Here is a 20,904-nt window from a genome sequence, read left to right on the forward strand (position 1 = left end):
CACAAATGCGTAACCTCCGGGTAATTTTAATCCTTTCTCACATATATGTTAATTTTTTATGTACTCTATCCATAAAATAAATGTTAAATGATAGAAAATATCAATAAATTTTGTAATTCGTTTTTTTTTATTCTAAAAGTTTCGTTAATTCATGTAAATTTTATAAAATTAAAACTATCTTTAAAATTACCAAATATATATATATATATATATATATATTAGTTTAATTTAAACAGCAAAAAAATATTTTTATTAATATATTCAAAAAATTGAAATCTCGACATCGAGGTTCAAAATCCTACCATTAAAGGACACAGATGTAAAATTTTATCCAAAAGTTCCATATGAATGGTTTTATGTCATCATACAAATTCATGTGAATGTATTTTTAAATGGGTAAGTATATTATTTCTTTTGTATTATATATAAATATTAAAGAATATTATTACAGTACGACAAAAATCATATTAGTTTGGTCATAAAACATGACTTTCATATATATATATATATATATCTAAGTCTATATAAAAATAAAAAATAAAAGGAAAAAAGCGTAGAAATTATTTAGAAATTTAAAACCAAATAAAGATTTAATTATTAAAAATTGTTTATTTGTTCTGGTTGGTTGTCCTATTCAAAATTCGCCCCTACACACGTGGAGGAAGGCACCAAAAATGGGGGTTGAAAAAACGCGGGTGAGATTAGGATCCCCCAATAACTCTACGAGCGCCCATCGCATCGACATTTGCCTCCTTTTCTTCCCACCACGCTCCCCCCCCCAATCTGTTCCTCTCCACTTGGTTGGATATTTCAAACTTGACTCTGTTTTTCCTTCAAGCAACAGCATCTGGCAAAGGTAGCACAGTAGCGAGGACCTGGATTAAGATATTGTTGTTTGAGAAAAGAGGAGAGAGGGGGGGCTTCTTTCCTTTTCCTTTCCCTTTCCCGACGGTGGAAACAGACCCATCTATCTCCTTTTACTTCAATTCAATCTTTTCCTCACTTTACACCAACTGATTGCGCATCGGGGGTTAGAAGCAGAGACGGGGATTGAGAGCTTCTGGTCCACCTTCATCATTTTTCCTATTACACCCAGTTTCTAATTTTTCTTCTTTTTTCCAATTTGGGTTCTATTCTTTTCGATGGTTTGCACGATGGGTCATCTGGTTTTTGGGTTTTGAGGGGCGTGTCGAAGAGGGGTGGAGGCCTGTTTGAGGTAAAGGAAGTTAGTGGGAGGAGGAATGACTTGGAGGAGAGTGTTGAAGTCTGTGCAGGCACTTTTGGCCCACGGTTTACTCTTCTGTTTCACGCTGTTGCTCGTTCTCAAGCTCGATCATTTCGTCTCTTACAGTTGGTGGTACTTTATTTACTTATTTGTTTCCTTCTTTGTTCTTCGATCTCTCTGTTCATCAAATTTTGTTTTTATTTTATGGGTCTTCATATTTTTCAGGTTCCATTGCGGTTCACTTGATTGTGGTTTTTTTTCCATTCCCCTCATTTTTAAATTAAACTATCGTGAAGTGGGGAAGGGCTAATGCGTCGTGTTAATTGTGGATTGTTTCTTTAATTCGTTGGGGGATATCAATTAGGAACATGAATTGCTAATCGGATATTTGGTATTAAGATACTGAGGTGATCGTAGAACATGGCAAGAGTTTTGAAAAATTGTGGAGATGGTTTGGCGATTGAGTTCAATGGTTGTCGGCGGGTGTGTAGTTGGTTCCTTTCTCTTGAAGTGAGGAATAAATTGAAACTTAGTCCAAAGTTTATTACTGTGTGATGCTTTGAATTGGCTTTTCATTCTCATCCGACAGTTCATACTGTTTCTTTTTTTACTTGAACAAGAAAGAAAGAAAAGAAGAAAGAAGGGGTCAATTTAGGCTCCTACCCTTCCACTGCGTAGCTTCGCTATTCTGTTCCACTCCCATCTATCCTGTTCGTATGATTTCTGTAGAGTAATTGTGTTCGAGGTTGTGGATGCGCTGCAATTCATTCTTTTCTAAAAACATATAGTTTCAATCTAGGAGTGCACTTGCAGCTAGAAATGTTGTAGACTGTAGGGTAATGAGTATAAGAGAAACCACTATGTCCTCTTTCTTTCCTTTGAAATTTTATAAAATTTGGTATGCAGGGTTATATTTTTTCCACTTTGGGTGTTTCATGTGGTTGTTGCTCGAGGAAGGTTCTCATTACCTGCCCCATCTCTTCCTCATAATCGTCATGTAAGTCACTAATGGCAAATGGATTTTCGTTGAGATTTACTCTGTTTGGTGTTTTCTTATTAGATGGTTTCTTTTATATGACATAAATCGTAAATCTGCCATGTGTCTCTGTTGAACAGTGGGCACCGTGCCATGCTGTTGTTGCGACACCTTTGCTTATAGCATTTGAGTTACTTCTTTGCATATACCTCGAGAGCCTATCTGGTATGCCATTGTTATGGATGTGTTTACATGTACATGCCAGTGTAGTTTTCATTTTCTTTATGCTGTTGATTTGAAATATGACACCTTCGAATGATTTGTAATTGTTTAAGAATGTTGGTGCATTATTTCCAGTGCAACGGTTTTTGTTCCCGAATTTTCAGTATTCGTCAGGGTATTGTTCTGTATGCTTATTGAGGCAATTCCATTTCTGCCAGTTTATGGTTTTGCTGCTGTGAACTTGAAGATTGTCTTTCTACCGTTGCTGGCATTTGAAATCATTATCTTAATAGATAATTTCAGGTACTTGTTTCTTGAAGTTTTCTCTGCATTAAATGTTGTATATATTGAGATATCTGATGCTTTAGTCTTTTAACAATTATCTTTATGGGTTGAATCCTTCTTGACCTTTGTACTTTTTAGATCCCACATTGGTTGAAGAGGGGAATGAAACATTCCTTATAAGGATGTGAAAACCTCTCCCTAGTAGACGCGTTTTAAAACTTTGAGGGGAAGCTCAGAAAGAAAAGCACAAATAGGACAATATCCGTTAACGGTGGGCCTTGGGCTGTTACAAATGGAATCAGAGCCAGGCACCGAACGGTGTGCCAGTAAGGATGTTGGGCGCCCAAGGGGGGTGAATTTTGAGATCCCACATTGGTTGGAGAGAGGAACGAAACACTCCTTATAAGGGTGTGGAAACCTCTCCCTCCCTAGTAGACACGTTTTAAAACTTTGAGGGGAAGCCCGGTGGGCTTGGGCTGTTGCATAAACTTTCTTATGTGGATTTGACATTTAAATTATTAATTTCTTTCCCCCATATGACCCAATATAATGATTGGTATGTCTGCTGTTGTGCTGGATCACCTTTGACCCTCACCAAATTATTGTTGAGACTTGGGACCATTTTGACGAAATTCACGTATTTTAGAAATAGGCTTCTGAATTTAAACCATTTTTTTTATTTATTTATTAACGGTGTTTTATTATAGAATATTGAATTTAGTAGCCATATTGTACATTCTTTCATTGAAGCTTGATTCCCATAACTTATGATTTCCTTCTCAGTTTTGTTTTCTGTCTTTGGCCTGACAATGTTATTTCCTAAATTATGATGTTAGGTTACGAGCTTCTATTTCTTACCAATTTATTGTGCGTTTCTCAGTGCCAAATATGATTAGATTGGGTAGTTGCCTCGTGATGTAAACACGTTTTATGCGTGAATAGTCTCCATTTGGCATTTCAAATAATCCTGCTCAAGAAGCTTGCCATGCTCTTAAGAAATGTGTTCGGATCTCACCCAAGTTAGTGTGAGTTGGTCTGACCTGCCGTTATCTTTTCAGAATGTGTAGGTCACTGATGCCTGGTGACGATGAAAGCATGAGTGACGAGGCAATATGGGAGACGCTGCCTGTAAGTCTCAATAGATTTTTATCAATGAACTTTTCACTGTGAGGCGATCCCTTATCTTAAATTAATATCTTAAGAATGCTAAAACACGTGGCCTATGGAAGTTTTTTGAGTTATATGTTCCCAAAAGAACTCAGCCTTCTGTATTTCTGAGCTGAGAGCTACAATCTTCTGGCTGCTAGAATTTGACGTCTTGTAGTCTTTGTTCTATAAACTGATCTCCCAAACTTGTTATTATATGGTTTGTTGTAATGTTAAACTGTTCATGTAAAAAGCTATTAAGTTATGATCATTTGCAATATTTTGATAACGTGAAGCGGGAAAACAGTAAACTGGCTCTAGTTTTGGTAGAGGACATAGATGTGGCTGAGTCTGGATGTTTTCATACAATTTGACAGTTATTAACTAACTTATGAGATAAAAACAATATCCATAAGAGTGTTGGATTATATGGTAACCAGTTTTCTAATAATACCAAGGATTGGGTTTGGCCCCAAGGATACTCTTGGGTTCAACTACTATGTGGTTTTTGAACTCCTTGTTGCCACCTTCACTATATGTCATGGATTCTCTTACTGGGTTTCTTACAATAGTCATCAATTTTCTTATTAAACATCGAGAAAGGTTGGAAATTCTTACTTATAGAAAGGCTACACCTATGTTCTAAAAAAAGCTAATTTTTGAGACAGAGATGACAATATCACGTGAATATAATCATCCGTGGAGTGTTTTTGGACAAAAAGATTGTTGTACTCTATTAGGCATTCGGATAAGTTTCTTGTGGGAGACGAGCTAATTTTCTTCTCTATTTCTGTAGCACTTTTGGGTTGCCATTTCAATGGTCTTCTTTGTGGCTGCTACAATATTTACTCTATTGAAGCTATGTGGTAAATTTTTTTTTATTATTATTTTGCTTCTCTTTCCCTATTCTTTATATATGAAACGTGACCCCAGTTAACTGCATCCAGTTCTGAAAATCACCACTGTTGTTTAGATCCAAGTTTTATTAACTACATTTTAGATGGCATCGTTCTTTTAGTTTGATTTTAAATCATATGTAGCTTAGATCTATTTAATTGTTAATATTCTAGATTCTTAAGATCAACCTTTGTTAACATGCTGTAGAAGACAACACAATTTTCAATCTTCAGAAGGATTAATTTTTTTTTTTTTTTTTTTTTTTTTTTGATAACTTGATGTTTACAAAAAAAAAAAAAAAAAAAAACTTCCCAATCTTCGATGAGGGAGGTATGACTATAGGAAGCAAAAATATTAGACAATTTACACCAAAATATAGCGTGGTAAATAACATTGTCGAAAAGTTTTGTATAAGTCTGTATCTTCTCTGTGAATACTCTTTGATCTCTCTCCTTCCACAGATTCCAAAATATATATCCATGATGAGATTTTTCCATAGTAAGGCTTTTGCATTCTTGAAAGGGTAGTATGTTAGAGCTACATCTAATAAATCCTTTACCTTCCTAGGAAAAGTGAGATGCCATCCGAAAATATTAAGAATCTGTCATGAAATTTTGAGTGTATGACGTGACTTTTGTGATACGTTGTCTTTCTTGCATAATTGGCACAAACTTGGGAATAGAGTCGTATAGGGTGTTTTTGACTTTACATGCTATTTTCCAAAAGAAAATTTTCACCTTTTTAGGGTAATTTCCTTTCCATATTGTCTTTGCTAGCATGGGGTTTATTGCTTCTACCTTTTCCCCTATGTCTATCCTCCAAGATTTTGTAGAGAAGATCCTGTTAGTGCTAGGAAGTAATGTCAATGAGTCTGCTTCTTTTAACAATACGACTGGGGCAATATCGAGACTTAATTTGGCTCAATACATTACCATTACGAAAAGAACAGGGGATAGTGGATCCCCTTGTTGAAGACCCCGTGAGTCATGGATCTTCCCTATTCCGTTGATGATGATGGAGAAGTTTGTGGATGAAATGCAACCTTTTATCCACCTTGCCATTTTGAGCCAAAGCCTTTTCCTACCAATCGACCTTGTCCAGGGCTTTTTCCAAGTCAAGTTTGATGACTACACTTTTATGTTTCGTTCTTTGCATTCATCTATAAGCTCATTTTCCATGAGGGATGCATCGAGAATCTGTCATCCCTCTACAAAAGTTGTTTGCTACCCAATAATAGTGAATGGGAGGACCCTCTTAAGATGTTCTGATATCACCCTTGCTATGATTTTGTATAGTCGGGTTGTGAGACATATGGAATCAAAGTTAGCGAGAATGCGGGCATCCATGTTTTTTGAGACTCAATAGATGTATGTTTCATTTAAGTTGTCATCGATCCCTCCATTCTAAAAAAAAATCTAGGAACACTCTCATGACATTAACTCTCGGTATGTTCCAACATTTTTTAAAAATTTCTAAGGTAAAACCATCCAGTCTTGGAATTTTGTCAGAGCCCAAGGCTGTATCGCCTTTTCTACCTCTTCTTCGGTGAAAGCAACGTTGAGGGAGGCTGCTTGCTGATGATCAATTAGGGTTTAGGGTTTAGGAAAGTACGAATGCTAGATTGTTCTTTTCTAAATATATACGTGACTGAAAACATTGAGCTTATCTTGTCAACTTATTTTCATCGTGTTAACTTTACAGGGAATGTTGGTGCTCTTGGCTGGTGGGACTTGTTTATAAATTTTGGGTAACATTCACGCGCCTTCCTGTGTTAGAATGTCCTGTTTCAGTATTATGCTTATGTCTACCATTATTGAATCAATATTGTGACGATGTATGACTTGTTTGCCAGCCCAATTTAATTCTATGCCTTCTTTTCCCTGAATACTTTGGTTGCAGCATTGCCGAGTGCTTTGCCTTCCTTGTATGTACAAAGTGGTCTAATCCAGCGATTCATAGAAATATTCAAACAAGAGAAAGTTGTTCATCATCAGCAGTAGTTAGATATCTAGACTGGAACAGTGGTCTAATAGCTTATTCAGAGCAGGATCAGCATCAAGACAGAATGTGTGGCCTTCAAGACATTGGAGGTCATATCATGAAAATTCCCATAATTGTTTTTCAAATCCTACTCTGCATGTATTTGGAGGTATGCTGCACGTTCAATGCACATCTCTTATGCACATGCACTTTCAACTTCTCTTTGCATTGGATCTACACCTTTAATAATCATGAACTTCGCATGTTATGAAATATCATTTCAACTAAGGGAAGTACTAGATTATCATCGCTATGCATGAAACGTTAAGAAAGATCGTCGGCTAAATGAAATGTTATGAAATATCACGAGCATTTTCCAATATTTGATCTAGTCATATCCGCATTTCAGGGAACGCCTGCGAGTGCAAAAGACCTGCCAATTCCTGTCCTTTTCTCGCCCCTTCTATTATTGCAAGGCGCCGCCGTTATTTATGCTATATCTAGGCTGTTAGAGAAGGCTGTACTTCTCTTAAGAGGCGGATCTAGCACAGCATTGTATTTCAGTTTTTCTACTAGGGCTCATGCCTGTTTGGAGTTCTTTCATCATGGTTCAAGGTGATATCCTTATTATGATTCTATTCCTTTCGTTTCCTTCCACGCCTTCTGAGGTTTTACCTCTTTAATGAAGATAATGTCATCAAGTCTACATGGTGTACTTGAAGCTTATAATATGCTTCATGAAATATGAACTTACTTGATATTGTGGAGACAGGCTATTGGGATGGTGGTCAATTGATGAAGGCAGTCGAGAGGAGCAGGCACGATTGTACCATGAGGGTGCCTCTGGGTCGGTAGTTTTTTTCCCCCTTGCAAATAGTTTTGTGAGAACACTACTACATAGATACACTACAAACTTGAACGCATATAACAACAATAATAAGAAACCCTGTGTCACTGTTTGGTTGGCATGCATTTATATCTTCTGTTGATACTTTGATGCCATCTTCGTTGATTTCTCTTGTTTTTGATTAGCTGTTAAGAAAAGTTCATGGTTTGCTGCAAAATTCGTAAGTCAAGATACTCAACCATCTTATTGGAGCCACATTCATGGCCTAGTTTGATGGAGTGCTTAAAAAAATGTTTTTAATGCAAACAATTGTTCATCAAGAATTCATATTTCTACTCGAATCATAATTCCTTATTTGTACAAACTAAGTGAAGCTGCAGACTTCCTTCCTTCTTGGCTCCGCTCATGCCGTGTTTAGATAAATTTAATTCTGATACGGTTTGTTCACTTGTCTGTCGTAAGTTTATACATACATTTACATTTTGCATCCTGTTTGACCTCAGGTACAACACTTTTAGTGGATATCCTCCCGAGATTGTGAAGAAGATGCCCAAGAAAGATCTTGCTGAGGAGGTGAGCGTAGTTATTGTATACGACAAGTTGTCGCGATGACCTTGTCGATGCTGCTACTAGTTTTATTTGGCCTGTGTTTGATGTTCTATGTCATACAGGTCTGGCGCCTTCAAGCTGCACTTGGGGAGCAGACAGAAATCACGAAATACAGCCAGCAGGAATATGAAAGACTTCAAAATGTAAATTCTCCCCTCTTTCTTGACAGATTTGAACAATCCAAGATAATGGCTGAATCGACATGTTTCTATCATACTTGCCAAGGCTTCCTTTTATTATTAACTGTTATTCATGTGATCTCATTCTATCTTCCCTCAACTGGCATATCATTATGTTGAACTCATTGGTCCACCCGATCCTTTTAACAGGAAAAGGTGTTATGTCGGGTTTGTTTCGAGGGAGAAATTAGCGTGGTTCTTCTTCCGTGTAGGCATCGCATACTATGCAGGTACAAAATACCCCATCTTATCCTATGCTATTGAATTACTGTTGTCCTGAGAAGGAGCTAAGCAAGCATATATATAATTACCTCTACTTGTGAATGAATATCATTGCAGTTCCTGCTCTGAGAAGTGTAAAAAGTGCCCAATATGTCGTGTTTCTATCGAAGAACGGTTACCGGTATACGATGTATAGATCCTTAACTAATCTAAAGGGGAATCAAAGTGCATCTTGAGAATGACAAATTGATAAGAGTTTTGGTGATAGTGAAGAACAGGAAGTGATGGGGTGGTTCATGACATTACTGATACAGGAAAGATACTCTTGGGTCTGCTTCAAATGTAAATAAGTGGTTTGTGTGAGGGTAATTAATTGATTAATGATATTAGAATACGGGTGAGTTGCTGTTGTTACTGTGTTACAATTCAGCTTGTTTTTCTTAATTCTCTCTGTATTCAATATTAACTTCTAACTCCAATTATAGTCCCAAAGTTGATCCTTTGATTTGAATTCTCTCTGTATTCTCTCTGTATTCAATGTTACAAAAAACTTTAAATTTCAAGTCGAGGCATTAGCGTTTTAGAAAGAAAGGACGTTGAGGCTTGACTAAGAATCTTGGTAAAGCTTTTGAAGCTTATTCTGCTACATTGGATCGTTAGGTTAGCAGGGTATCCCGATTTGGGGGTTTGAAGGTCTTGGCGTCATGACGAGGGTATCAAAGCCAAAGGTTTGGCCTAGCCATGAAAAAAAAAATTATAGGCTAGTGTCATCGAAGAGGCTGAGAGCAAACTTGTAGTGTGGACGCCATGTTACACAACTACAGGGACAAATTTCGAGCGATCAGGTTGCTTCTCTGGAGAAAGATGTTCTGGTTAGACGAACCAAAAGACATAAAGAATGCGGAACGTGAAGTGCAATTGAATCCATTTCGTGGACCAGTTTCAGGTAGAATGGAGGATTTCGGTTGTGGTCCAACATGATGAACTTGAATCAGACTGGGAGCGAAACACGGCTGGCACGGCTGGCCTACTAGATTGATACTGATTGAAAGTATGAAGTTATTAACGGATGCACTTTTTGATAATTTTATATATTTATCAAATTTAAATACTCATATTTTTGCTTTAATTTCGAAGATTTGAAAATTGATATTTAAAATGGGAAACTTTAGGGTGTAATTTAATAATTAGATATGTCGTCGGGATTAAAATAAAATATCTTTCTTTTTTCTTTCCCTAAAAGAAATGGGAAGAGAAAAGAACAAAGGACTCTGTTCTTTGATAATCAATCAATGGAGGTAAGAATTATGAATGTTTTCTTCCTGGAAGCGACTCATTTCTGCAACTTGGAGAACAAGATTGATTACCCGATTACATGTTACATCACGAACAACACTTCATAGTGCCCGCAGCCGAAGAACAACAATCTCACCCAAGGAATTTTACGCTCTCTACGATTAATCCGTAGATTTCATCAGTTCCAGCCCTGTTCCTTTGGCATTTCTCAGTGAATTCGGGAGTCCTTGGAGGAAGGAAGGTAGATGCTTCAATCCAATTCCCTTCCTCATTTCCCCTATTGAAGTCCAATCCGGATTTTAGATTTTCGGTTCTTTCTTCAACCAATTGTAGAGCCTCCGTATTCTCATGCACTCTCATAATTTCTGCTTGCTTTTGGACCTCTCTTCCCGCTATATTATTATGTTACATTTCTTCTTTTTTCGGTTGTTGTCATGACCCGTTTGTTCTTTTTCGTTCAGATACTTGTTTCTCGTCGATCCAGATTGGTTCAGGCTGGAATTTCGTTGTTACTGGGCTCGTCAGTTTAGGTAAATCGCGACCCACTTGTAGATAGATCTCTGCAAACTACTTTGTCGCGTTATTTTATTCTCGTTTCTATTATTTGTGGAAATCTCGTACCAAGGGTAATGTTAGCAGTGTAGCTCACTCGTGAAATTTTCATGTGTTTTCCGAAGATCATTTGGGTATCTAGGATCCGTTTCTTTTACTTCTTTTTCATGCCACTTTTCAGTGTTGCTAAAGGATTATAGTTTTTCGGCGTCTCCTTTAATCGGCATATAATGCAGGTTTTCCAGTACATTGTTTCGCGCTGATTTGATTCAGTACAAGTGTCCAAATGGACGAAAACACATGAATTATTAGGTTAGCTGTTCGGCCTGGATCTTGATTATTGGTTGAAATCTCTGAAATTTTGTGAGGGAAGTGGATAGTGATGAGTGAAGATTAGGGGGAATGGTCCTGGAACTGATGCAACAAAATGAGCAGGTCCCCTTCTTTTTCTGTGAAGTCTGAAGTTAATGTGAAGTTGGATCCAGAATCTCTCCAAAAATGGGTTGTGGCCTTTTGCATTATAAGGTTTGATCTTGAACAAGGTCAACTAATTGAGGAGTGCTACCCTCCAGACTGTCTTACACAAGATGAGGAACTTGAAGTTGCTTTTAGTTCATTTCCTGATTCAATTTCACAGCACCAGAATCGGTCGAGCATTCACGATTGTATATTCTTTTTCCGGGTTCGAAGGAAGGAAATTTCTCAACCAAGAAATGTTTCCTCTTCTGAGATAGCAGAAGTGGACGAGCTAAGATCAAAAAGCAGCGTTGCTAGAAGGTCTAAGTACATGTATGGTTTTGTTTTTAATAGGCAGAGACACGATGAGAGGTTGAGAAGAGGTGGAGAGCAGAAGTCTGTGGTAATTTTGTCTCATAATCCTTATTCTACTGTCTTCAAACCTCTGTTGCAAATCATGGGTCCATTATATTTTGACATTGGGAAGAAGGCTCTTGAGCATATTGCTGCTTTTGTTTCAATGTGGCCTGCTCCTGTACCTGGTAAACAAATGGAGCTTCCTATAGGAAATGCCTTGCTTAAAGCACACTTGCCACCTGCTCATAGTTTGCCAATGGATGGTGAGACATTTTCCGAAGAGTCTACGTCCTCTATGGCTCCTTTTCTTCCCAATAATCTGTCGGTTCCACAGGGTCTTTTCCATGATTCCGATCTCTTTGGTACGTTCCGGAGTCTTCTTTTGCAGCTCTGGCTGTTGTGGGAGTTGCAACTTATTGGTGAACCTATTCTTATCATTGCACCAACGCCTCCCCAGTGTTGTGAAGCTGTTGCTGGTCTTGTTAGTTTGGTTGCTCCTCTTCTTTGTAGTGTTGATTTTAGACCTTACTTCACTATTCATGACCCTGAGTTTTCATACTTAAACACACTTCAAGATGGAGCTACTTTCCCACCAATGGTTTTGGGGGTCACAAATCTCTTCTTCCTTAAATCCCTTCGTAATATTCCTCATATTGTCTCAGTTGGGACCCCTGCTGTTAGTCGGCTTGCCCAGACGTCCAGGTCCTCTTCTGGCAGCGTTTCTGGCGCTTCTGAAGGGCTTGGACTTCGGCAGCTATCCTTGAAAAAGTTCTCTCCGTCAAACTTTCTCAATGCTGTCAAGTTGAGGAGAGATGGTCCACTATGCCTTATGACAGAACATAAGGAAGCTATCTGGAGCACTTACCCTGCAGTAACGAAGCCAGACACGTCGATCTTGAATCGGCTTATTGATGCTGGCTTATCACCAAGGGTTGAGGAGTCTATGTCTGTCGTTAACAATGAGATACTGCGCCGGCACTTCCTGGAGCTTACAACCAACTTTTTGGCACCTTTTGGGCCATACTTCCGAACCACCACCCCTTCAGAAGGATCTTCTCCATTTGATGAGCCTTCTCGGCCCGAATTTAGTGCTGATGAATTTCTTGCCAGTCTATCGACAAGAGGACCGGGAAAATTTCTGGCCAAGCGAATGAGATCTAACTGGCTGGATTTGTACAGGTAATGTGGGTGTTATATTCATATTTCTATTGTATTCTTCTCTTTGGTTGGAAGTATTCATCACCCTTTAAGGATGGTTGTATTGAACTTTGTTATCATCATATCAAATGACCTGTTAAACTATTCCTTCCAGGCGGTTTCTCAAAGGACCAAACTTTATGCCTTGGTTTCAGAGAAGGCGTGCTGTTGCAGAACAAGAACAGCATAGACTTTGGAGGCAAGCGAGAATGAGTGCTGATGTACCTCGGCTTGTCTCTAAACTGCCTGAATTGGAAGTTGTCGATTTATTTAATGCTATTGAAAGACATCTTCTAAAAGAAATAGAGGTATTTCTCCCAACAATTCCTTCGTCACTATTTTGATTCCAAATACAGCTTTTTTGTTCTTTTGGAAGATTTTTTATACATTCTTTTGAAAGGTATAGAATGACTTCGATGAGGATAAGTTACTTTTTTGGTGGATTTCTGACCCCTATGAAAGATATTAGGACAATACGTGATGTTTTCATGTGATTTTAAAGAATATTTTGGGCTTGATGAACAATAGATGGTGATGAAGGCAGAACTTGTTGATATCATTGAATAATCTGTAGGAATGTGATATTGGGAACCATTTTAAAGGATAACATTTCTCCTTGTGTTACTATGCTTCATAGATGTGCAAGTTTTTTCTTCTAAATATTTAGTATATTGATTTGTTTGGTGGTTTATGTTTTCCTTCCCTTCATGTTTTTATACCTTGTGCTACTTTTTAGCTGATATTTCTTCTAGACTCTTACTGACCCAAGTGACTATGCGGCATATTTCATTTACAGCCTAGCATTTCTTGTTCTTGCTTTTCCAAAATCATTTCTTAGTGTTCTCTGTGGCACTGAGTAGACTTATAACCCGCAAATAGGTGTTCAGCAGATAAGTTTATGAGTCCATTGGAGATACTTCAATCAAAATTGTTGAGGAACTGAGGTCTAGGCTTCAATGTCATTCGAACTTTGGCAATGATTGAAGTTAGCTTACTGAGAAAAATAACGATAACTATGATTGAAATGCATGTTCGACGTCATAGCAAGTGACGTGTTATTTAGTATTTTTTTATATGAGAAATCAGGAATGAGATAGGTTAAAAGAAAAGGAGGAGGAGGAATGCCAAGTCCCAAGCCCACCTCTTTGAGCTTTCCTTTATAGGCTTCCCCTCATGCTTTTAAAATGCGTCTGCTAGGGAGAGGTTTTCACACTCTGATAAAGAATGTTTCGTTCCTCTGTGGGATATCACAAAAGAATACCAAAAACTCTTTCGATTTGTGCATTGATCATTTTAACGGTAGTGGTTGAAGAGGATCTATAATTTGCAATCGACACTGCAAGTTTGTTTTTTTTCTTGTTTGTAAGAGGTTGTGCAGGCATATATTGAATGTTTCAAACCCCATCTTCAGCTGCAGGAATCCAGGAGGGCTTATTCAGACTCTGCGGCAACTTGCCAGAAACTGAAAGGGGATCTGCTGACCGTTTTCAATGTGCTTCCTAAAGACATGCATCAGCTTTTGCTTCTTAATCCACAGAGGGCATCTCTTCTTTGCGGAAGCCCCGAATTAACTAAACTTCCAGGGCGGCCATTTGTACAAGTTGGTGTTAAATCACCAAGATAGTACTGAAATACACATGTTGTGAATCAAGTAGCCTCAGGCAAAAAGGGGTTTCTTCTGACATCTAGAGGCAGCCCTCGTTAGTTTGTACACTCCATCACTGGATGGGAGATTTTCTTCCCCCATTGTGGCTGCTGCAAATGTTTTAGGAAGTACCACTTTATATTTAAGATCCATCCTCATACAGTGTTGGGATGAATTATATGGCATATCATGGTGTTAAAAACATGTTTCTACAATCAAACAGATGGCCTAGGCTGGTAGATATGGCGGTGTCGTAACCTTTCAGTCATCCAATTTGACATCTACAGCCTACTGTGAACTTATGGATCATCAAAAATTTTTTCAGGAGATGATAGTTAGCTTTTCTTTTACTAGAGTTTCTAATTCTGTACCGTCTTCATCACTTCAAAGGGAGCATAATTTCAACCTGTAATATGTATATTATACTTTTGTACCGTTAAAGCAAATAGTTTCAGCTCCAAAATTCTGAGACAGTGGCAACAGATGTTAAACATCGTGGGATTTCTTTGAAGTGTTTTGAGTTTTTTAACAAATTTGAAAATCACTTCCCTCCCAAGAAAGTTAGCATACCAACTGAACTCAAGAATTTCATTGTATGCATGACTTGAATAACACCAAAAATACCACGCAGTCTGTAAACAACCACAAAAATTGACAGAAACTCCATAATAAGCAAAATTGATGCTTTCAAAACTCCATTCAATAACTCATCCAGTTCACGTATTCTGCCTTAGAACCAAATGTCTTGGACACACTAATCACTAGAATCACACAAATAGGGGAAAATGAAAACAGCCATTCTACATTCAACAATTGCAAATCGGAGAACTGGGACCTTGGCAGAGTCCCCCATCAACGCAACCTTCTAGCTTCCCTCTCAGACTCCAGCAGGGTAAGAATGTCTCCTTCCCTCACTGGTCCCTTGACATTCCTCATAATATAACGATTTTGATCATCGAGAAACTTGACTCTCACTTGAGTCACCTGCCCTCTTGATCCAGTTCTACCCATCACTTTCACCACCACAGCATGCTTGATCTGCGATTCCATTCCTACACAAAAGTACCAATAACAAATCTTACAATCCAAAAAAAAAAATTCCTTTACAATTACCCCTTCTAAAGACACCAATTGCTAGTTATACAGCTCCACTTCTCAACTTGAACAACCCAATGTTAAGGTATAGGAACGGGTAAACTAGTGAAAACAGAAAAGCTTATTGATGTCAGTCCAGAACAACCTAATGTAAAGTGTGGAAGAGAACAACCTAATGTTAAGTGTGGAAGAGACCAACTTTCAGAAACAATACTAATTACTTCAATATTTTCAACCAAGACATCGAGGAATATGCCTGCATAGCATAGCAAGGTTTTCAACTCGTAAACAGGCTCCTGCAAGACTAAGATCTGCAATGCTAAACAACCCCAATCTCAATAATTATCTGCCTAATACGAAACATATAGCAACATTACTACGATTCATCGTTCAATAATTACTCGAAAATCTTCTTCACGGTAAGAATTCTATCGTTTAAAATGAAATCATAAAAGCAACGACCGAAAGATTCACTCTAGTTAATGAAAACACTGACGACTAAAGAAAAACAAAAAAAAAAAAAAACAAAAAAAAAAACTGAAAAATAAATAGTCCTTTTTCAACCATCTCGTAACACGAACTGCAAATGCAGTGGACTCTGAACAGAACAAAGAACAAGAGAGATCAACACGGATCGAAGAATGAAGTCGATAGATACCTTAAACGAGGGAGGATGAGATCAGAGAAAACTACGAAGAATAGTAGACAAGCCGCCGGACTGCAGAATCGACCAATGCAAATGGGGAGGAGAAAAATGCGTATCATAACTAGGGCTTCTGATCGTGTGTGAAGACGGATATACCCCCATGACTTGTTAAGATGTGAGGGTTGTTTTGGTCATTTAACCTTTCGAAACCCTAGAGCTTGTTTGGATACGGTAAATTCCATCACATATAAATATATTACAAGATTGAACATATATTTTTTATTTAAGGTTTTTCATAAAGAAAATTAATAATTAGACAAGACATCAAGCTTCATCTTTTCCTTTTTTCTTTTTTCTTTTTTTTTAAAAAAAGATTTTTAAAGATACTACAAAATTGTAAATCAATTAATTGTGAATCAGTAGACTTTCTAGTTTATTGAAAAGACACAATGATGATAAAGAAAAAAAAAAAAAAAAAAAAAACTTACCATACTGATGTAGAATTTGGATCCAAACATTTGAATTCTTAGTTGTATATAGTTAAATTATGTTAAGGTTGACACCTTTTCTCGGTTGTATATAGTTAAATTATGTTCGGGTTGACACCTTTTCTCGATTAATGATCCAACTTCTTACCTCCATGCTCATGCACATATATACTCGTATCCTAATTAATAGGAAAATTTTGCCGCTCTTTCCGCATTTGAGACGTAATTAAATGATATCTTATCTTATTTCATCAATCTCACACTTTTCTTCATAGAAAAGTTCCAAGTTCGTAGTTGGAGTTCATATGGGGTGTTATTCAAACTTGAAGCTAGAGATTATTGGGGCGAGTTAGAAAAAGAAAAATACCTGCACGCTTCCGACGACGACGACGGTCGTGTGGCAAACTCTTGTTTCTTCTCCTTTTCTTTTCTCTTCTCTTCCTTCTGTAGGGAACTGCAAAAAGAGAGAAAGATTATGGTTTAATATGTGTTCTTTTTTAAGATTCTCACTACCTACTCCATGATTGATTGCTGATGTTTGACCATAAAGTCTCTCTCTCTCTCTCTCTCTCTCTCTCTCTCTCTCTCTCTCTAAAGCTTCTGGAAGTATGATTATTGATGGAGTATGGAAATGACAAAGAACATGTCACTTCAACTTCCAAAAAGTGGTCCTCTCTCAATTCATAGTTTCACCACTCACCACCTTCCCTTGCCCTACACCACATTCCACTTTTCTCTCTCCCTTTTATCTTTTGGCTCAAACCAGACTCGACTCTTCCCCAGAAAACTAAACACAATTTCCCCTCTGGTTTTAAATAACATCACTGCACCATGTCAACTGGATCAGCTACTACCTGGACTAAAGAAGAAGATAAAGCGTTTGAAAACGCCATAGCCACGCATTGGGCTGGAGAATTGGAAGGGAATAAGGCCTCAGAAGAGATGTGGGAAAACATTGCTTCAATGGTTCCAACCAAGAACATGGAAGACTTGAAGCAGCACTACCAAATGCTGGTGGAAGACGTCGGTGCTATTGAGTCCGGCCAAATTCCTATTCCCAACTATGATTCTGTTGCAGAAGAAGCAACTAAAGCCTCTACCAAGGCGAAGGATCATCGTCTTCATCCTCATGGAGCTACTGGTTCTGATAGTAATAAAATACCCAATTCTGGTCTTGGAAGTGGGTTTTCTGGGCTCTCCCACGATTCATCTGCCCATGCCACAAAGGGTGGATCCAGGTCTGAACAAGAAAGAAAGAAAGGGATCCCATGGACAGAGGAAGAACACAGGTTAGTGTATTTTCAACAACTTCAGCCATGGAATAATTACTTCGAAAACTGGGTCTTTTCATTGAGAGCTATATAATTTATCAATCAATTTAGATTTAAAAAGTAACAAATAAATAAATACCTTGTTCTTGTGTTCAGTTCTGCGCGAAATGAACTAGGAATGGCACCATCTTGCCTCCTCTATACGGAGATTCTGTGTGCACAACATAATTGAGAGAGATTCTTAACTATTGCTATTTTCAGGTTATTTCTACTGGGGCTAGACAAGTTTGGGAAAGGGGATTGGAGAAGCATTTCAAGAAACTTCGTTATATCCAGGACACCGACACAAGTGGCCAGTCATGCACAGAAATACTTCATACGATTGAACTCAATGAACAGAGATAGAAGAAGATCAAGTATTCATGATATAACCTCAGTTAATAATGCCGGTGGTGACGTCATGTCCCATCAATCTCCGATCACCGGCCACCAGACAAATGACCCTAACCAGAGTAATCCGCCGGCTTTGGGGCCACCAGGGAAGCACGGGCCTCAGCAGCATCTGCCTGGAATCGGCATGTACGGGGCACCTGTTGGACATCCAGTGGCGGCTCGTCCAGGGCACATGGCGTCGGCGGTTGGCACTCCAGTGATGCTTCCTCATGGAATCCATCCCCACCCTCCTTATGTCATGCCACTTGCTTATCCAATGGCACCTCCACCATTGCATCAATGATGATTCTTTTTTCCTTTTTCTAGTCAGATTTTTGGATTCATGGATCAAAATAAGAAATTTGAGGCATAACAAAGAGAAAAAGGTAAAGTTTACATTTCAACTTTTCCTTTCGCTTATGATCCATCAGGCCGTATGACGAGAATATACCAATATAACACAATAACGAGACCTGAAAAGTCGCCCTTTTTCAGCATTTCAAGGACGAATATATGAATATGAAATCCAATTTTCATTCACCCACGTTTATGACAGTACAACTGCGATGAAGTATGAGCATTAATCGAGAGCGCTAAGGATCCATTAACTAATAAAAATTCTGAATTTGACGCCACGATGGACATTCACCAACAAATTCAAGCCATAAAAAAAATTCTAAGGTAGTGGTGGAATGGGGTATATACTCGCATGATTTCAAACGCCCTGCCACAAGAAAATGCAGGGCATTGAATAGTGACAAACTCAAACAGCTTCAAATTTTGAAGGGCAAAGCCCAGTTGACAAAAAATTTCCCAAACTTCCGAGAGACTGCAGCATCAGATAATGTATCCCGCACCTGCAAAAACACTAATTTTATCAACACCATTTAGAATTTCTCTATACTCAATTTATTTATGTTAATCAAAATTTATAGGTTAATAAAATGGTAAAATATTGATAAAATAATATATCCTAAAAGTGCAAAAAAAAAAAAAAAAAAAAAAAAAAAAAAAAAAAAAAAAAAAAAAAAATCAGTTTATTAAGTTTTGATAGTGACAGGTCCATAACTTCATACTTGAGATCAAATATATATTAAGTTAAAATTTAGCCCATGAACATCTAGATTTGTGTTTATATTTTGGTAAAATTCTGAGCTTTTTTTACTTTTGTGTTTACATCTTATAGGCCATGAACATCTAGGTAATATGTATTTTAATAAATCTACTGATGTGGCTAAGCCACTTAAAACAGGAGATGAAAGTAGATCTGTTATGAAGTCTAGATCTCTGCTTCTCATACAAAAATTAAATAAGAAGAACAATCTTAATCATGATTCAGATGATGAAGAACAAATAAGGACCATAGGAACCACATCAATTTTGCCCTGGCAACCAAAGCAGCAGAGAAGAACCCATAAACCAAACACAATAAGCTAGACAACAATCAAACATAAATCATACACACAGAGTTACAAAGAATTTCATGAATTATCAACTGTCAAACAAACCTTTTCCTTTATCCAGATATACTATCCCTTCATCGTTATAGCTAAAGCATCTAAAGAAATAAAGTTCATGAAACAAGATTAAAGCCTATCATATACATGAACATGGGGTTTCTTCCAAAACTCCGCTTGACACTAATCAGCTTAGATTTACATTGGAAGTTCAAAGAAATCAATCATAAACCAATCACACAACAAAAACACAGGGCGTTTAGTCAATGAAAAATTTAGAAATGAGAAACATAATTCAAACCAATTCTTTCCCTTTCAGCCTACATTATTTTATTGCCAGATCCATTCTATACTCCGGTGACCTAATTTATATGGTTTGGGGAACGCTTAAATGGAATGTTTTAAGCAACAAGTTACAGATGGAGTGTTCTTATGAGGTCAATTTCTAAAGCCGATGCAAACAGCCTCCGAACTTCAATTTTAACTCTATAATCATAAAATCCAACCTGCGGGGCAGATAGGAAAAATGTACGACACTCACACTATGACGAGTCTTCAAGTTCTTTCATTTGCTCTTTCTTCTTTAGTTCGATTTCGTATTGTCTTAATCTTTCTTTCATCTTCTCCTGCATCAGCACCCAAAACAAATCAAAACAAAAACGAAAAGAAAGTAAAAGAAATCCACAATCATAGCCGCGAGCTCACCTTATAGCCAACTTCAACGCGATGCATTACATAGAAGCCAAGAACGCCGCCGACAATGGTACCGGCGATGATCCGCATATAAGCCCATGTACGGGAACTGCCCATCATTTTCCAAATTTCACAGCTCCCTTTCCCTTCTCAAATTGAGATCCTTTGGAAGTGTACTGCGGACAACAAACTGGTAAGATATGGATATGGAAATGGATATGATCCGGAAACCCGATTCGGTCTGATACTATTACTGGTTTTAGGGTTTATTTATTTATTTATATTTTTTTGAGTCCCAATAAAGATTTGAACCTCAGATACTGGTTTATTGAATTGAATTTCTTTTTTTTTTTTTTTTTTTTTTTTAAAAGAAAAGAAATTACAATCTATATAATCAAAACTTAACTTGTAAAACTATTTAAGCTTTCATTAATAACAATTTTCTTTTTCTTTTTCTTTTTTAAATTAAACTTATAAACATTACTTTTACAAATAAATTTCTTGGTTTTATTATCACAGACATTCAAATTTGTAAAAATAATTTATACAAAATAGTTGATAGTAAACTTTATTTGTTACAATTTAATATTCTATTAAATAAAATTTAATAATTGTTGATGCCATGTTTGAAAAAAGCAATATTAAAGGAAATTCTAAATTTAAAGTTTATGTAACTGTAAACGTAGTTTAAAATAGTTGGTATGAATGTCATCAAAGTACCCATCTAACTG

The 20,904-nt window shown here is 37.4% G+C and overlaps 5 protein-coding genes across 8 annotated transcripts; 3 read left to right on the forward strand and 2 right to left on the reverse strand.

Annotated features, from left to right (window-relative positions):
- Positions 1-722: 722 nt before the first annotated feature.
- Positions 723-9,099, forward strand: LOC111780451 (Transmembrane Fragile-X-F-associated protein). Of its 2 annotated transcripts, XM_023660870.2 has the most exons (14): positions 723-1,357; positions 2,132-2,222; positions 2,342-2,426; positions 2,642-2,726; positions 3,767-3,836; positions 4,651-4,720; positions 6,453-6,498; positions 6,651-6,900; positions 7,141-7,346; positions 7,504-7,578; positions 8,082-8,151; positions 8,250-8,330; positions 8,517-8,596; positions 8,706-9,099. In XM_023660870.2, the coding sequence occupies exons 1-14, from the start codon at positions 1,242-1,244 to the stop codon at positions 8,782-8,784; spliced, it is 1,404 nt and encodes a 467-aa protein (XP_023516638.1). In that variant the 5' UTR covers positions 723-1,241; the 3' UTR covers positions 8,785-9,099. The 2 variants fall into 2 exon arrangements, with proteins under 2 accessions (XP_023516638.1, XP_023516639.1); XM_023660871.2 differs by lacking the exons at positions 723-1,357; positions 2,132-2,222 and having other exon boundaries at positions 2,559-2,726.
- A 712-nt stretch (positions 9,100-9,811) lies between these two features.
- Positions 9,812-14,441, forward strand: LOC111780450 (polarity axis stabilization protein). Its single transcript, XM_023660869.2, has 5 exons — positions 9,812-10,125; positions 10,346-10,414; positions 10,673-12,428; positions 12,562-12,754; positions 13,858-14,441. Exons 3-5 carry the CDS (start codon positions 10,864-10,866, stop codon positions 14,068-14,070), a joined length of 1,971 nt encoding a protein of 656 aa, XP_023516637.2. The 5' UTR covers positions 9,812-10,125; positions 10,346-10,414; positions 10,673-10,863; the 3' UTR covers positions 14,071-14,441.
- A 319-nt stretch (positions 14,442-14,760) lies between these two features.
- On the reverse strand, positions 14,761-16,790 carry LOC111780453 (small ribosomal subunit protein eS28z/eS28y). Of its 2 annotated transcripts, none has more exons than XM_087119695.1 (2): positions 16,688-16,790; positions 14,761-15,143 (listed from the first exon to the last, which is right to left on the reverse strand). In XM_087119695.1, exon 2 carries the CDS (start codon positions 15,139-15,141, stop codon positions 14,944-14,946), a length of 198 nt encoding a protein of 65 aa, XP_086975821.1. In that variant the 5' UTR covers positions 15,142-15,143; positions 16,688-16,790; the 3' UTR covers positions 14,761-14,943. The 2 variants fall into 2 exon arrangements, with proteins under 2 accessions (XP_086975821.1, XP_023516641.1); XM_023660873.2 differs by lacking the exon at positions 16,688-16,790 and adding an exon at positions 15,845-16,003.
- Positions 16,791-16,938: 148 nt separating this feature from the next.
- LOC111780452 (transcription factor MYBS1-like) lies at positions 16,939-18,563 on the forward strand. The gene is made up of 2 exons (XM_023660872.2): positions 16,939-17,609; positions 17,853-18,563. The coding sequence occupies exons 1-2, from the start codon at positions 17,152-17,154 to the stop codon at positions 18,325-18,327; spliced, it is 933 nt and encodes a 310-aa protein (XP_023516640.1). The 5' UTR covers positions 16,939-17,151; the 3' UTR covers positions 18,328-18,563.
- On the reverse strand, positions 18,538-20,422 carry LOC111780454 (ATP-dependent helicase/nuclease subunit). 2 transcript variants are annotated; one of them, XM_023660875.2, is made up of 3 exons: positions 20,186-20,422; positions 20,022-20,106; positions 18,538-18,891 (listed from the first exon to the last, which is right to left on the reverse strand). In XM_023660875.2, exons 1-2 carry the CDS (start codon positions 20,291-20,293, stop codon positions 20,023-20,025), a joined length of 192 nt encoding a protein of 63 aa, XP_023516643.1. In that variant the 5' UTR covers positions 20,294-20,422; the 3' UTR covers positions 18,538-18,891; position 20,022. The 2 variants fall into 2 exon arrangements, with proteins under 2 accessions (XP_023516643.1, XP_023516642.1); XM_023660874.2 differs by having other exon boundaries at positions 18,538-18,880; positions 20,186-20,406.
- Positions 20,423-20,904: the final 482 nt, after the last annotated feature.

Source organism: Cucurbita pepo, chromosome 18 (assembly GCF_057944985.1).
Source record: "Cucurbita pepo subsp. pepo isolate OVF chromosome 18, ASM5794498v1, whole genome shotgun sequence".
Classification (NCBI taxonomy): Eukaryota; Viridiplantae; Streptophyta; class Magnoliopsida; order Cucurbitales; family Cucurbitaceae; genus Cucurbita; species Cucurbita pepo.

What these genes read in the sequence shown, in the direction of transcription:
- LOC111780451 (XM_023660870.2), top strand. Translation starts at nt 1,242, where the DNA reads ATGACTTGGAGGAGAGTGTTGAAGTCTGTGCAGGCACTTTTGGCCCAC. An exon ending in CAATATGGGAGACGCTGCCT is followed by an intron (nt 3,837 to 4,650) that starts GTAAGTCTCAAT and finishes CTATTTCTGTAG; the next exon opens with CACTTTTGGGTTGCCATTTC. An exon ending in TACTCTGCATGTATTTGGAG is followed by an intron (nt 6,901 to 7,140) that starts GTATGCTGCACG and finishes TCCGCATTTCAG; the next exon opens with GGAACGCCTGCGAGTGCAAA.
- LOC111780450 (XM_023660869.2), top strand. Translation starts at nt 10,864, where the DNA reads ATGAGCAGGTCCCCTTCTTTTTCTGTGAAGTCTGAAGTTAATGTGAAG. An exon ending in AACTGGCTGGATTTGTACAG is followed by an intron (nt 12,429 to 12,561) that starts GTAATGTGGGTG and finishes TATTCCTTCCAG; the next exon opens with GCGGTTTCTCAAAGGACCAA. An exon ending in ATCTTCTAAAAGAAATAGAG is followed by an intron (nt 12,755 to 13,857) that starts GTATTTCTCCCA and finishes CCCCATCTTCAG; the next exon opens with CTGCAGGAATCCAGGAGGGC.
- LOC111780453 (XM_087119695.1), bottom strand. Translation starts at nt 15,141, where the DNA reads ATGGAATCGCAGATCAAGCATGCTGTGGTGGTGAAAGTGATGGGTAGA.
- LOC111780452 (XM_023660872.2), top strand. Translation starts at nt 17,152, where the DNA reads ATGTCAACTGGATCAGCTACTACCTGGACTAAAGAAGAAGATAAAGCG. An exon ending in TGGACAGAGGAAGAACACAG is followed by an intron (nt 17,610 to 17,852) that starts GTTAGTGTATTT and finishes TGCTATTTTCAG; the next exon opens with GTTATTTCTACTGGGGCTAG.
- LOC111780454 (XM_023660875.2), bottom strand. Translation starts at nt 20,293, where the DNA reads ATGATGGGCAGTTCCCGTACATGGGCTTATATGCGGATCATCGCCGGT. An exon ending in GCGTTGAAGTTGGCTATAAG is followed by an intron (nt 20,107 to 20,185) that starts GTGAGCTCGCGG and finishes GTGCTGATGCAG; the next exon opens with GAGAAGATGAAAGAAAGATT.